The 12,189-nt window shown below is 40.8% G+C and overlaps 1 protein-coding gene across 3 annotated transcripts in view; it reads left to right on the forward strand.

The window, feature by feature from the left end:
* Positions 1-12,189, forward strand: part of ccdc186 (coiled-coil domain-containing protein 186) — a 96,234-nt gene that overhangs the window by 17,081 nt on the left and 66,964 nt on the right. For all 3 annotated transcript variants that reach the window (XR_014602297.1, XM_084078907.1, XM_084078908.1), the window contains exon 7: positions 9,884-10,096. Coding sequence is in view for 2 of the 3 variants with exons in the window: in XM_084078907.1 (XP_083935033.1) it covers positions 9,884-10,096 (213 nt within the window). In the remaining variant the exon portion in view is untranslated. The remainder of the gene's footprint in view (positions 1-9,883; positions 10,097-12,189) is intronic.

Below are 12,189 nucleotides of genomic sequence, written 5' to 3' on the forward strand. Positions count from 1 at the left end.
AGCACGGAAACAGAGCCTTCATTCAACATGTATTTTACTCATCTGCTAGAAGAGCTCTCCTGAAACCCCAAAGACACTTGACAGTTATTGACTTTGGCAACCGAAGCGGCGCAAGTCCACAGAGTCTGCATTCTTCTCTAGGGGTTGGACGGCGGTCTTGTAGATCAGTGGTTCTCAAACTGTGGGTCGGGACCCCCAGGGTCGTTATTTTAGTTTAGTTTAGTTTAGTTTAGTTTAGTTTAGTTTATTTTAATGTGCAACATAGTTTTCTCACTCTACAGTAAAAAACACAACATACAGTATAAGTGTATTAAACAGGGCATCTGCACCTTTCTGAAGTGACAATTTCAGGATTTTGAAGACCTTGTACATGTTTTTTTTAAATAAAATAATACTATTAATACTGCATCAAACTTTATTAACAAACTATACTATAAAACATTGTCAATCATTGGCCAATTGTCAAATGTTACATAAATAATGGGCACATTTTTAAATTGCTGATATACAGTGCTTTACATGCTCACAACGCCTTGCATTGCGAGGCGTTGTGAGCATGTAGATCTGCTAATTTCACAATATTTATCTGTGGAATCGAGTCAAACAAAATCTAATGCCTCAACTCTTACAATTCCAAGTGCTTGTCAGGGTGGGATTATTTTTGGGGGGTCCCCAGTTCAGTTGTGATATTATTTTTTTTGGGGGGGGGGGGGGCGCAGCCTGAAAAGTTTGAGAACCACCGGGTTAGACAGTAGTCTTGTAGATCTTTTAGACCCCCGAAGGCCCGAACATTCACCCCCAGAATAGAGACGCAAGTCTTCAACTGTTTAAGTAAGAAACATGAAGTCATTCTGCATTTAAAATCACAATTTTCCAGCACAAGCCGTTGCTGCCAAAAGTATCATAATCTAACAGATACTAGATGAAGGGGGGCCGTGATTACGGAAAACTGCAAACAGGTGCTCTGTGGTAAAGGGTTTAGTTATCATAATCTAATTTAGACGGTGCTATCTCCAAAGTCACGAGCAGAACGGTCGCTCACACTCTGGCTTCGTCGTTTGAACTAATGGCTTGCTCAGTGAATAGTGGAGAGACGAGCACATTTTATTTCTCCCCCACCAAATCTGTAGTGTCAACACGGCGCTGAGCTGCCAACAGTTTGGTCACACTTTACAAAGTTCAATATCACTGTTCAGTGGACGACATAAAAAGAACATGGGGTTTCGCAGTGGATGGTTTCCTGGAAAGCTCTGCCGTAATGTCAGCTCTCATACCGAGGCTACAGGCCTTCAGAGCTATACAGTTCGGCTGTTTTGCCACAAGTCGGAAGCGATCGGTATTATGCAGTGGTTTAAAGTAACTAAGTACATTTACTCAAGTGCCATACTTAAGTACAATTTTTAGGTACTTTTACTTTACTGGAGTATTTCCAATTGTCTGTACTTTTACTTCTACTCCACTACATCTCAGCGGCAAATATTGTACTTTTACTCCACTACAATTATGTTAAAACTTTAGTTACTTTGCAGATACATTATTATATTAAAAATCACACCCAGTGTGAAATGAGCGGTGTTATTTAGAAACAACAGTGGTCATCACAGTGATGGAAGCTCACTTAAAAAAAAATATGTGCGCGGTGATATTTATAGGTTATTAATTTCATCACGCGTCTCGCTAGCCAATCAAAGCAAAGGGTCTGAATAGAGTCAGCCAATCACGGTACAGCGAAAAGGGTGTGTATAGAGTCAGCTAATCACAGTACAGGGAAAGACAAATTTTCACGACGGTCTTTTCACAACGGTCCCAAACCCACTTATAGGAGCGGCTACACCGCTCAAAAAACATACATTAACCACTTTAGCCCTATTTTAAACATAGGCTATTTGAAAATAGCCGATCTACAAGCTCACAACGCGTCGCGACGCGTTGTGAGCTCGTAGATCTGCTATTTTCAAACATTTTAGTACTTTTACTTTTGGTACTTTAAGTATATTTTGATGCCAATACTTTTGTACGTTTACTCAAGTAACATTTTGAACACAGACCTTTTACTTGTACCAGAGTATGTTTTATATTGTGGTATTGCTACTTACTTAAGTAAAACCTCTGAATATTTCTTCCACCACTGCCTCAAAGCTACAGTTTGGCTGGTTTGCCACAAGTCTGAAGCGATCGGTATTATGATGGGCTGGGATCTACTGTACAATACTGCGGTACCTCTGTCCAATGTTCATTGTGTCGACTAAAACTATGATGAAAAAACGTTTGTTGACTCCAATTTTCACTGACGAAATCTAAACAAAATGTAAGCTATGATGACTAAATATATTGACAATCAGGTCAACAAGTAAAAACTAGATTAAAATGTTAGGGAAGGACTATTGGGGAAGAGATCCAGTAACATAAGTCATTTATGCTTGGTTGCGTATGGGTGTCAAGCTCCGAAAATAGCAGATGTGCACAAAGCCAAGTATAAATCAGTCATTACGACGCAATCGTTTTTTTTAGGTTTAGTTTATTTCGATATTTAGTCGTCTAAAACTAGACTAAATTTAATTCAAAAGACTATGACTAAAATTGAATCAAAAATCTGCTGTCAAAATTACAACTGCCTCTTGTCTTCACGTGTAAATATGTCTCTGTCTGTTGGAGGCGACCTGCTGATTCACACACACACACACACACACACACACACACACACACACACACACACACACACACACACACACACACACACACACACACACACACACACACACACACACTCAACTCTCAGTTTGTACACAGACATTTTCTCACACTCTCTCTCACTGTCTTGCTAGAACCAACATAGTTGGACAGACGTGAAGCAGCCAGGCCCATCACAATTTTATTTTTGAAACATTTTACAACATTGAAACGATTACAACGATCATATATAAAGATTAAAGATTAAGATTTCTGCTTTAAAAAAGCTGAAATAGCTGATCTACAAGCTTACAACGTGTTGTAAGCTTGTAGATCAGCTATGTCTGCTATTTTTAAATAAAATTATGTGTATACTGAAGTTATTTATCAGATCTGCCTCGTGCAAAAAGATTCCTATGTAGCCTAAAAGGCAAACTGTAATTACATTTTTATCCACATGTTCCAATGGTTAATAATGCCAAAAAAACATAATTATTTGTGTGAATGAATTGTCAACTTAACCCATTAAGACCGGGAAAGCATCTGTCATACTTTGGCTATTCAAAAATAGCGGATATACAAGCTCGTAGAGCGGCACTCGGTGCCGCTCTTCGAGCTTGTAGATCTGCTATTTCTGAATAGCCAAAGTATAAAATAATGGTTAAAGTGGTTCCACAGATGCGTTCCCGGTCTTACTGGGTTAAATGAGTAACATGGTGTCAGCCCTAGAAGCAGCAGGGTTTTGTCTGCCATGCTGTTGAACAGTGTGGGGTGATGTGGTTAGCATGGGGGAATGAACATAGATGGAGACAGAGAGCAGCTCTTCAATGACCCGTGCAGAAAGCATCTGTACCGCCTTATTCACAAGGACATGACGGCTCACAGCGGGGCGTTTCTGCACTCACTTCACTTTTCTGCAGTGTTAATCTTGTCGACTTGAACTGTGACGGAAAATGTTTGTCGCCTACCTTTTTTTTCCACTGACAAACAAAGTAAAAATGAAATAAAAAACTCAGCTATGATGACTAAAACATGTAGCCTGGTAAACCCTCCCTCCGGAAATCTCATTTGTCATTTATTTCAGGAGTGAGTCTGGCATGATCGCCCATTCTGCAATTTTGGCTGTGGGCTGGAGTTGGGCGGGAGTAATATCGTTGACTGACAACCCCTTCGGCCAATCAGCAATGTTCCCCTTCAGACAGTGGATTTTCACCACCTCCAGACGCAACGGGACTTTTGAGACGGCCATGCCCAAAATAGGTTGCCTTATTCGGATACATGCGTGTCACAGCCCGCCCCTGCCTGTTCTCTGAATTTTTATTTTTAAATAGGCTCTGTCATGATTAATTGACCCTATATATGAAGTTAAACAACTAAATTTTATCCAAACGATATCTTAAAAGTAAATTCCGCGCCTCAAGTTTGAGAGCGTTTTAAAACCGAAAGTAAGAAGTAAATACAACGCACAAAACACAATGGCTGCCGTTCGTTTTTGGTCGACTGTTCCATTCGGGCTCACTCGAACTCGCCACCTGATTGGCCAACTTCAGCTGTCAATCACAGAACGATGAGCGGCGACGCTGATAGACTCGTCCATTTGGTGAACGGGCTAGAAACGCCCAGACAAGCCTTCAGGCCAGACTCCTTCCTGAAATCAAATGGAAATGAGATTTTCCGGAGGGAGGGGCTTTACCAGGCTATAAAACATGACCAAATGTATTGACAATTTTGTCAGCAAACAAAAAACTAGGCGAAATGTTAGGGAGGGACTAGTGGAGAAGAGATCCAGTTGAACTAAGACAAGTCATTTTATGCTGTCACGCGCCGGAAATAGCCGATCTACAAGATCGGCTATTCTACGTTCTACATCTACGTCGCTTTCTAATGTGTTCCCGATGGAAACGAACCCAAACTCATTCAACAATGGCGTCCTCGGAGCCGACAACACCACGGAAAGTGACATTTGAACTTGTTCTTCCATTATAGAAACAAGTGGGCTTAAAAACCAAAACAATCCATGTTCGGCGGGAGAAATGTTGTTAGTGTTCCGTGGAGAAATGTTGTTAGTGTTCCGTGGAGAAATGTTGTTAGTGTTCCGTGGAGAATTGTTGTTTGTGGGAATGAAAACATAGGTTACCCACCGGAAGAGGAGGGCTGGGGGCGGGCCAACATCCTTTATCCACAGTCTATTGGGAGGTCCTCCCAGAGTGAAATTCAAAGGGAAAAATATAGCTGCAAGCAGCGATAATATGGGGCCAGGAGAGAGAAAGAGAAATGATAATTCCTTTAACAGGTCAGTTCATGAAAGTCCTTGCGGTCTTGTTTCCAATGAGTGCCTGTGAGCAATTAGGGGTTAAGAGTCTTGCTCAGGGACAAATTTCATTTCATCGACACATTTGCTGACCTGGCCTGGAATCGTACTTGGGGCAAGCAGAGTCTCTGGCTCCCTAACCACTCAGCTATGGCCACCCCTCAGAGAGAGAGAGAGAGAGAGAGAGAGAGAGAGAGAGAGAGAGAGAGAGAGAGAGAGAGAGAGAGAGAGAGAGAGAGAGAGAGAGAGAGAGAGAGAGAGAGAGAGAGAGAGAGAGAGAGAGAGAGAGAGAGAGAGAGAGAGAGAGAGAGAGAGAGAGAGAGAGAGAGAGAGAGAGAGAGAGAGAGAGAGAGAGAGAGAGAGATACGGAATAGATTGAAGAGACATAGAGAGAGACAAATGGAATAGATTGAAGAGACAGAGACATGGAAACGGAATAGATTGAAGAGAAAGACATGGAAATGGAATAGATTGAAGAGAGAGAGAGAGCGCCATGGAAACGGAATAGATTGAGTCATGTTTTTTGCATTTCAACTTAAATGAGTCTGCATCAAGTGAGGCTTGAACCGGCAACCTTACGGTCATGAAGCACTCTTAGGTAGCTGCAACACTACCTATAGTGCTATATCTTTGTCCAGGCTGATATTGTCTGTTGAGGATCACAAACTCTTGCCTTCTGTCATGACCCAAGCCCCTGTTTCACTAACACTAAGATCACTCGTTCACAAACCATTTACCAATGAAGAAATTGTACATCTCCTCAGAACCAAAATTAGTGAAAGTAGCCGATCTACAAGCTCACAAACCATTAAAAGTTGTCAGATTGTACATTGGCTATTTTCACAATGAAGTATGTTATACATTGAAAAAAGATACTCTCATTGCTATCTGAAAAGTTGTGAGATTGTAGATCAGCTGTATGTAAAAAACACTCAATTAAGTATTTCATGTTATCTTTAACAATTGCAGATGTATTCATTGATAGTCATGTTGTGTGAAATGCAACTTAGATGAAGTCTGCACCAAGTGAGGCTTGAACTGGTGACCTTCAGGTTGTGGGGCACACATTTAAGCGAGAAGCCACCAACAGACAAGAACCTGTGAAAAAGGAGATCACACAGATCATACAGTTTCACGCAAATAGCTGAAAAATCCTGGGTTTAAGTGTTTTTCAAACTGCTCAAGATTGCGGACAATCTAAGGGCGGTGCTTACTGGTCAACGTGATAGATGTGTTCCTCATTAGTCAAGGCACATGTGTAAGCAGGTGTAATGGCTGTCGGCCAAACGAGGCATGACTTTTGCCTGTTTAAAGTTTCAATTTTCAAAAAATTGCTATAGCGCCCCCGTTTGACCAATTGGAGTAAGATTGGTTTCAGTGATATTTGGAATGGCCCTTTACATTTCTGCAAAGTTTCAAAGAATGGTAAGTCTGCATGTATGTGTTAGGGGCAGATGAATAATTGTCATAAAACTGCAATATTCATTGGCTCATTAAAGCTTCATTTTTTCACTTATGGAAGATATTTTGCAAACGTTTTTTGGTATAGGTCCAAAGTTCATGTGTAAAAAGTTTCGTGCAGATTACTCAAAAATCCCAGGAGGAGATAGGTTTTAACTGTTTTTCATATAATTCAAAATGGTGGGAGATCTAAAGGTCAGAGGTCAAAAGTGAGAGTGTGAAAGTTGTTCAGCATGAGGAGACGCATGTGTGCATCGAAGTTTCATGGCTGTAGGTGAAACAGGGCATGAGTTGTACCTGTTCAAAGTTGTCATTTTCAACTGAGTGCTATAGCGCCACCTTTTGACGAAAGATTGTGAGATTTATTTTTTGATCGTTTTTCATGACCATCTATCATATGGCCGAGTTTCATAAAAAGCGACTGCACGGTTCAGCCAGAACTGCCAAAAGTGGCAGAAGAAGAAGAAGAAGAAGAAGAAGAAGAAGAAGAAATGGAATAATGCGAATAACAATATGGGTCCATGCTGGAAGCCTGGCCCCATAAAAACGCAGAGGGCACAGTTTTGTCCTTTTTTTTTTACAATGGGTTCCCAGATTGACTAAAATGTGACTACAACTAAATGGAATTTTATTCAAAAACACTTTTACTAAAACTAAATCAAACTTTTCTGTCAAAATGAACACTGGTGTTGGGTGATGTGGTTAGCATGGGGGAATGAACATGTAGTTAGAGACAGAGAGCAGCTCTTCAATGACCCATGCAGCGAGCAGCTGTAGCGCCTTATTCACAAGGATGTGACGGTTCACAACGGGGGATTTTTTTTGCACTCTCACTTCACTTTTCTGTTCTGTGGAACTCTGCTCTCTCTCCGTTTGCTAGCTTCATACATACTGTTCTGCTCTTATCGAATAGGTTCTATGCACAGCAGCAGCCATATTGGACAGACACTGGGCCTCTTCTTTAACCAATGATACCAATGAAGGCTCTGTTCCATTCTGGTCTGTGGGTCTCAAAGTGTGGTCCAGGGACCCTCATGGTTCCTTGAGGGGGTTCCAAATGGCCCATTACAGGGTGTGTAACTGAGAGTGTACACATGGAACCAAATGGACCTGTAAGGGTCTTATCTCTTTGGTTTCATTTGTGCACTCAAGAGTTATGGGGGTCCTTGAAATAAATAAAACGATGAGAACCACTGTGCTACGCTAAATGGAACGGAGCCTTCATTAGTAGCATTGGTAACACCTGTGAAGGAAGTAAGGACGAGCCCCAATTGTCTTTCCAATAATGGTTGCTGTGCGTAGAGCCTATTCTGCTACTGCCTGGGATCATAGTCCTGACCTGTTGACCTAGTTCTCCTGGCTGTCTAGCTGAATGTAAGACGACTAGTGTCTGGCGTCAGCTATACTCCATTGCATAGGCGGAAGGTGGGCCGCCTATGTAAAAGGCAGGTGAGCCTGCCGCCTATCCTATATTAACCCATTTAGACTGGGAATCTGTGTCATGTTTTGATTTCTTTGGCTTTTCAAAAATATCAGATATACAAGCTTGAGTTTGTAGATCTGCATTTTTTTTAAATCGTGACAATTTGTGCAAATCTTTATATATACATTTTTAAAGCAAACATTTGTAAAATAGTTTGTTCCAGGGACCCCAAAGAAGCAAAGATGTGAGTTACAAATGTTCGCTTTAAAAATATATATATATTTAAGATTTGCACACATTTTCACGATTTTTCAACAATGGCAGATCTTTGAGTTCATAGCGCGGCACTCATAGCGCGGCACTCGGTGCCGCGCTATGAGCTTATATACTGTATCTGCTATTTTTGAGTAGCCAAATAAATCTAAAATGACAGAGATGCGTTCACGGATTGAATGAGTTCAAATTGGCTGAAGGGAAGGGGCCGGCCGGCCTTTTACTCAAGTACAATTTGAATACAGGACTGTTTTACTTGTAACAAACAGAGTGATTTTATATAGTGGGATTACTACTTTTACTTAAGTTAAGACATTTTAGTATCATAGAGGATGCAATCAGTGGTGGAAGTGAAAGTATGTTGGTCTTCTTTCTCAGAAAGGAGACATGGGGCGCTGGTATCAGTTTATCTTTAAGGCCATTGATGGTAAATTGCAACCATGCATTACATTGCCATTACATTGGAACCACAGCACTTACTGTACCAGACCCGCTCAAACCACTGGCTTACAGAAAGCAAGGTAAACGCATACATCAAACGCAGAGAGACAGTGTCGTGCCTCGGTAATCTAGGATCACAGGTAAACCAAGAACCTAGCATCAGTCTAAACCAAAAGTAGTTGATATAGTATCACAATCATTTGAAACACTTTGTCCATTTATATGTTGGCTATTAAAAAAAACTACCGCTGTACAAGCTTGCAGCGCCGCACAAAGTTGATTTTTCTTTTTTTTTTATATTTTGAATAATTCTTGTTTTTTTTTAAACATAATTATTCTTTCTGGCGGGGGTCACTCCCTGGCACAAAAAAAAATCAAATGGAGGGTCCGCGGGCTAATGTATGTACGTACATTTCTGGGTCCTTGACGTGAAAAAGTTTGAGAACCACTCGCAGTGTTCTTTTTGACAGCAAATTCTCATTTAGTCTTAAAGGACGACTTCACCACTTTTCAACATATCTTCATATAATAGGTCCTCACTAATGCTCATGATAAAATGGTACAATTTTTTTCTACTTGGTCTGTGTCTCATAGGAGGGCTGTGGACAGTCCAGAAACCCGTCTACCAGTGACATCATCATTAGGCAGGATTTTTTTTTCCAAAAAGATTTAAAAAATGTTATTCCGATTTTTATTAAGGCGAGAACAATGGGATTTATTATTGCATTGCAACTTTCCAGGAATAGAAAGCCTGCAGTTTCTATTAGCTTGGATTCCCCATCGATGATGTCACTGGTAGACAGGTTTCTGAACTGTCTACAGCCCTCCTCTTGAGACACAGACTGATTAGGAAAAACATTTACCATTTTATCATGAGCATTAGTGAGGACCTATTATATGAAGATATGTTGAAAAGTGGTGAAGTCGTCCTTTAAGGTCATTACACACCGGCGAATATACGCAAAATTCGGACTTGTTCCGAATAAATAAAAGGCGCTTTTTCGCTTCGCTTTTTCGCTCCGTGGAAGCTTGCATTGACTTTATAAGGTTTTTTAAAAAAAATGTATTATTCGCATGAAAAAATCGCCCCGGTGTGTAAGGACCTTACGTCTTTTGAATAAGACATAATTTAGTTTTAGTCCCATTTTAGTCTTAGTCTAGTCTTGGTCGACTAAATATCAAAACTTTAGTCTTAGTCTTAGTCAACAAAATTAACACACTCGTCTAAACAGCATAATATAATGATAAAAAAAAAATCTTATGGCAAGGATGTTTCTGTTTTGTGTCATCGCGTGCGCCTCTAGGCCAATAAGAAGTGCGAGGAGGCGCGCCAGGAGAAGGAGAGCATGGTGATGAAGTACGTGCGCGGCGAGAAGGAGGCGCTGGACCTGCGGCGCGACAAGGAGGCCCTGGAGAAGAGGCTGAGGGAGGCCACCAAGGAGGTGGACCGCCAGGCGCTGCGAGGCAACCAGCTGGCCCAGGAGAAAGGACGCCTCCAGCAGCTCTACGACGCCAAGGTAACGTCAAAGGCATTCGGAACGTAGTTTAAGACCGGGAACGCATCTGTGTCATTTTCAGATTTCTTTGGCTATTCAAAAATAGCAGATCTACAAGCTCATAGCGCGGCACCGAGTGCCGCGCTATGAGCTTGTATATCTGCTATTTTTTATATTTTTTTGTTGTAATGTTTTTTTGCAAATCTTTGCTTCTGGGGGATTCTACAAATGTCTTCTAAAACAGTTTTTAGAAAAAACGTACTGTAGGTGGTTCCCAAACTTTTTCATGTCAAGGACCACCCAACATGATATGTATTCGGCCGTGGACCCCCATCTCAAAATATTGTGTTCCAGGGACCCCCAGAATTTGTAACAGAGTAAAACATTTTAGCTTTAAAAAATATATATTCGAAGATTTGCACACATTGTCAGGATTTTTCAAAAATAGCAGATCTACAAGCTTAGTGCAGAGTGCCGCGCTTGTAGATTGCCTAGTTACCGAGTGCCGTGCTACGAGCTTGTGGATCTGCTATTTTTTTTTATCGTTATTATTTTGTTTTTGCAAATCTTTGAATATGTATATTTTTGTTCAACTCAAATCTTTGCTTCTGGGGGTCCCGACTCCCTGGTACAAAATATTTTGAGATGGGGGTCCGCGGCCAAACACATATCATTTTGGGGGTCCTTGACATGAAAAGGTTTGAGAACCACTGGTATATATATATAGTACACAATTGTATGTTCAATTTCAGACATACTAATGAGAAAGTGCCCCCTCTTGTGACAAGGCAGAGCACTGTTGCATGCTGTAAAAAGTGTCACATACTATTTTGGCATTCTAAATATTATGTTAGTATTGTGGGGCTGTCACGTTTTACCTGACGATTAATTGTCATCCAAATAATTGCGATTCAAGATTCAAAAAGAAGATGGCTTTTAGGCCGTGTAAACAAACATTGCACTATGCAGATATGACAAACTTATTTACACAAAGACATGACTGACAATGACCAATACCAAGAATCAAAATGAATAATGTATTTTGGCCAAAACATTTATTACATTTTATACTTAAAAGTTGTTACAAAATAGTGGAAATAGACTAAATTTCTGAACATTTTTCAGAATGCATTTTCTCTATTTTTCAAACGTATTGAATTTCTTTCTTTCTTTCTGTAAAACAAGTTTGACTGATATCACATTGAGAACATTCAGGGCAGACAGTGGATGAAAGCAAGTTAATTATTCACTTTCAATATTTTTCTTAAATGTTCAGAAATAGCAGATTTACAAGCTCGCAGTGCAGCACAAAGTGACGTGCTAAAATGAAAGCAAACATGTTTAACTCATTAAAACCGTGTCATTTTAGCACGTCACTTTGTGCTGCACTGCGAGCTTGTAAATCTGCTATTTCTGAACATTTAAGAAAAATATTGAAAGTGAATCATTTGGATTTTTTTTTAACACAAATCTTCTCTTCTGGGGGTCCTTGGCACAAAACATTTTCAGATGGGGGGGCTTAATATTTCTTTGGCTATTCAAAAATCACACCCTGTGTGAAGGAAGCGGTGCCTTTGGGGCGGGGCTTAACTAATTTCAGTTCGTCCCTATTGGTGGTCTGAGTCCACTTACCACATTTGTACTTGGTAGCATGCTGCAAACTGGAATAATGGCTGTTTAAAGCCCAGCCAATGGGCAGACGGAGAGGGCGGGGATTAAGTAATTACAGTTCGACCCTATTGGTGGTCTAAGTCCACATACCAAATTTGGACTTGGTGGCATGCTGCAAACTGGACTTACGGCTGTTTAAAGCCCAGCCAATAGGAAGACAGAGGGGCTTAATTAATTTCAGTTCGTCCCTATTGGTGGTTTTAGTCCATGTACACAATTTGTACTCCGTAGCATGCTGCGAACTGGAGTTATAGCTGTTTAAATGCCGTGCTCAAACGGACGGACATAACATACGGACGGACATACGGATGTCAAGTGTGTGTGTGTGTGTGTGTGCGTGTGTTCGTTCGTGTGTGCGCATGTGTGCAGTATTGGCGTGTGTGTGTGTGTGTGTGTTGAAGTGGCGCATGTGTTCCTTCTTTGCCGTGTTCAAACGTACGGAC

The sequence above is a fragment of the Gymnoscopelus microlampas genome, assembly GCF_963454915.1.
Source record: "Gymnoscopelus microlampas genome assembly, chromosome: 14".
Taxonomy (NCBI): Eukaryota; Metazoa; Chordata; class Actinopteri; order Myctophiformes; family Myctophidae; genus Gymnoscopelus; species Gymnoscopelus microlampas.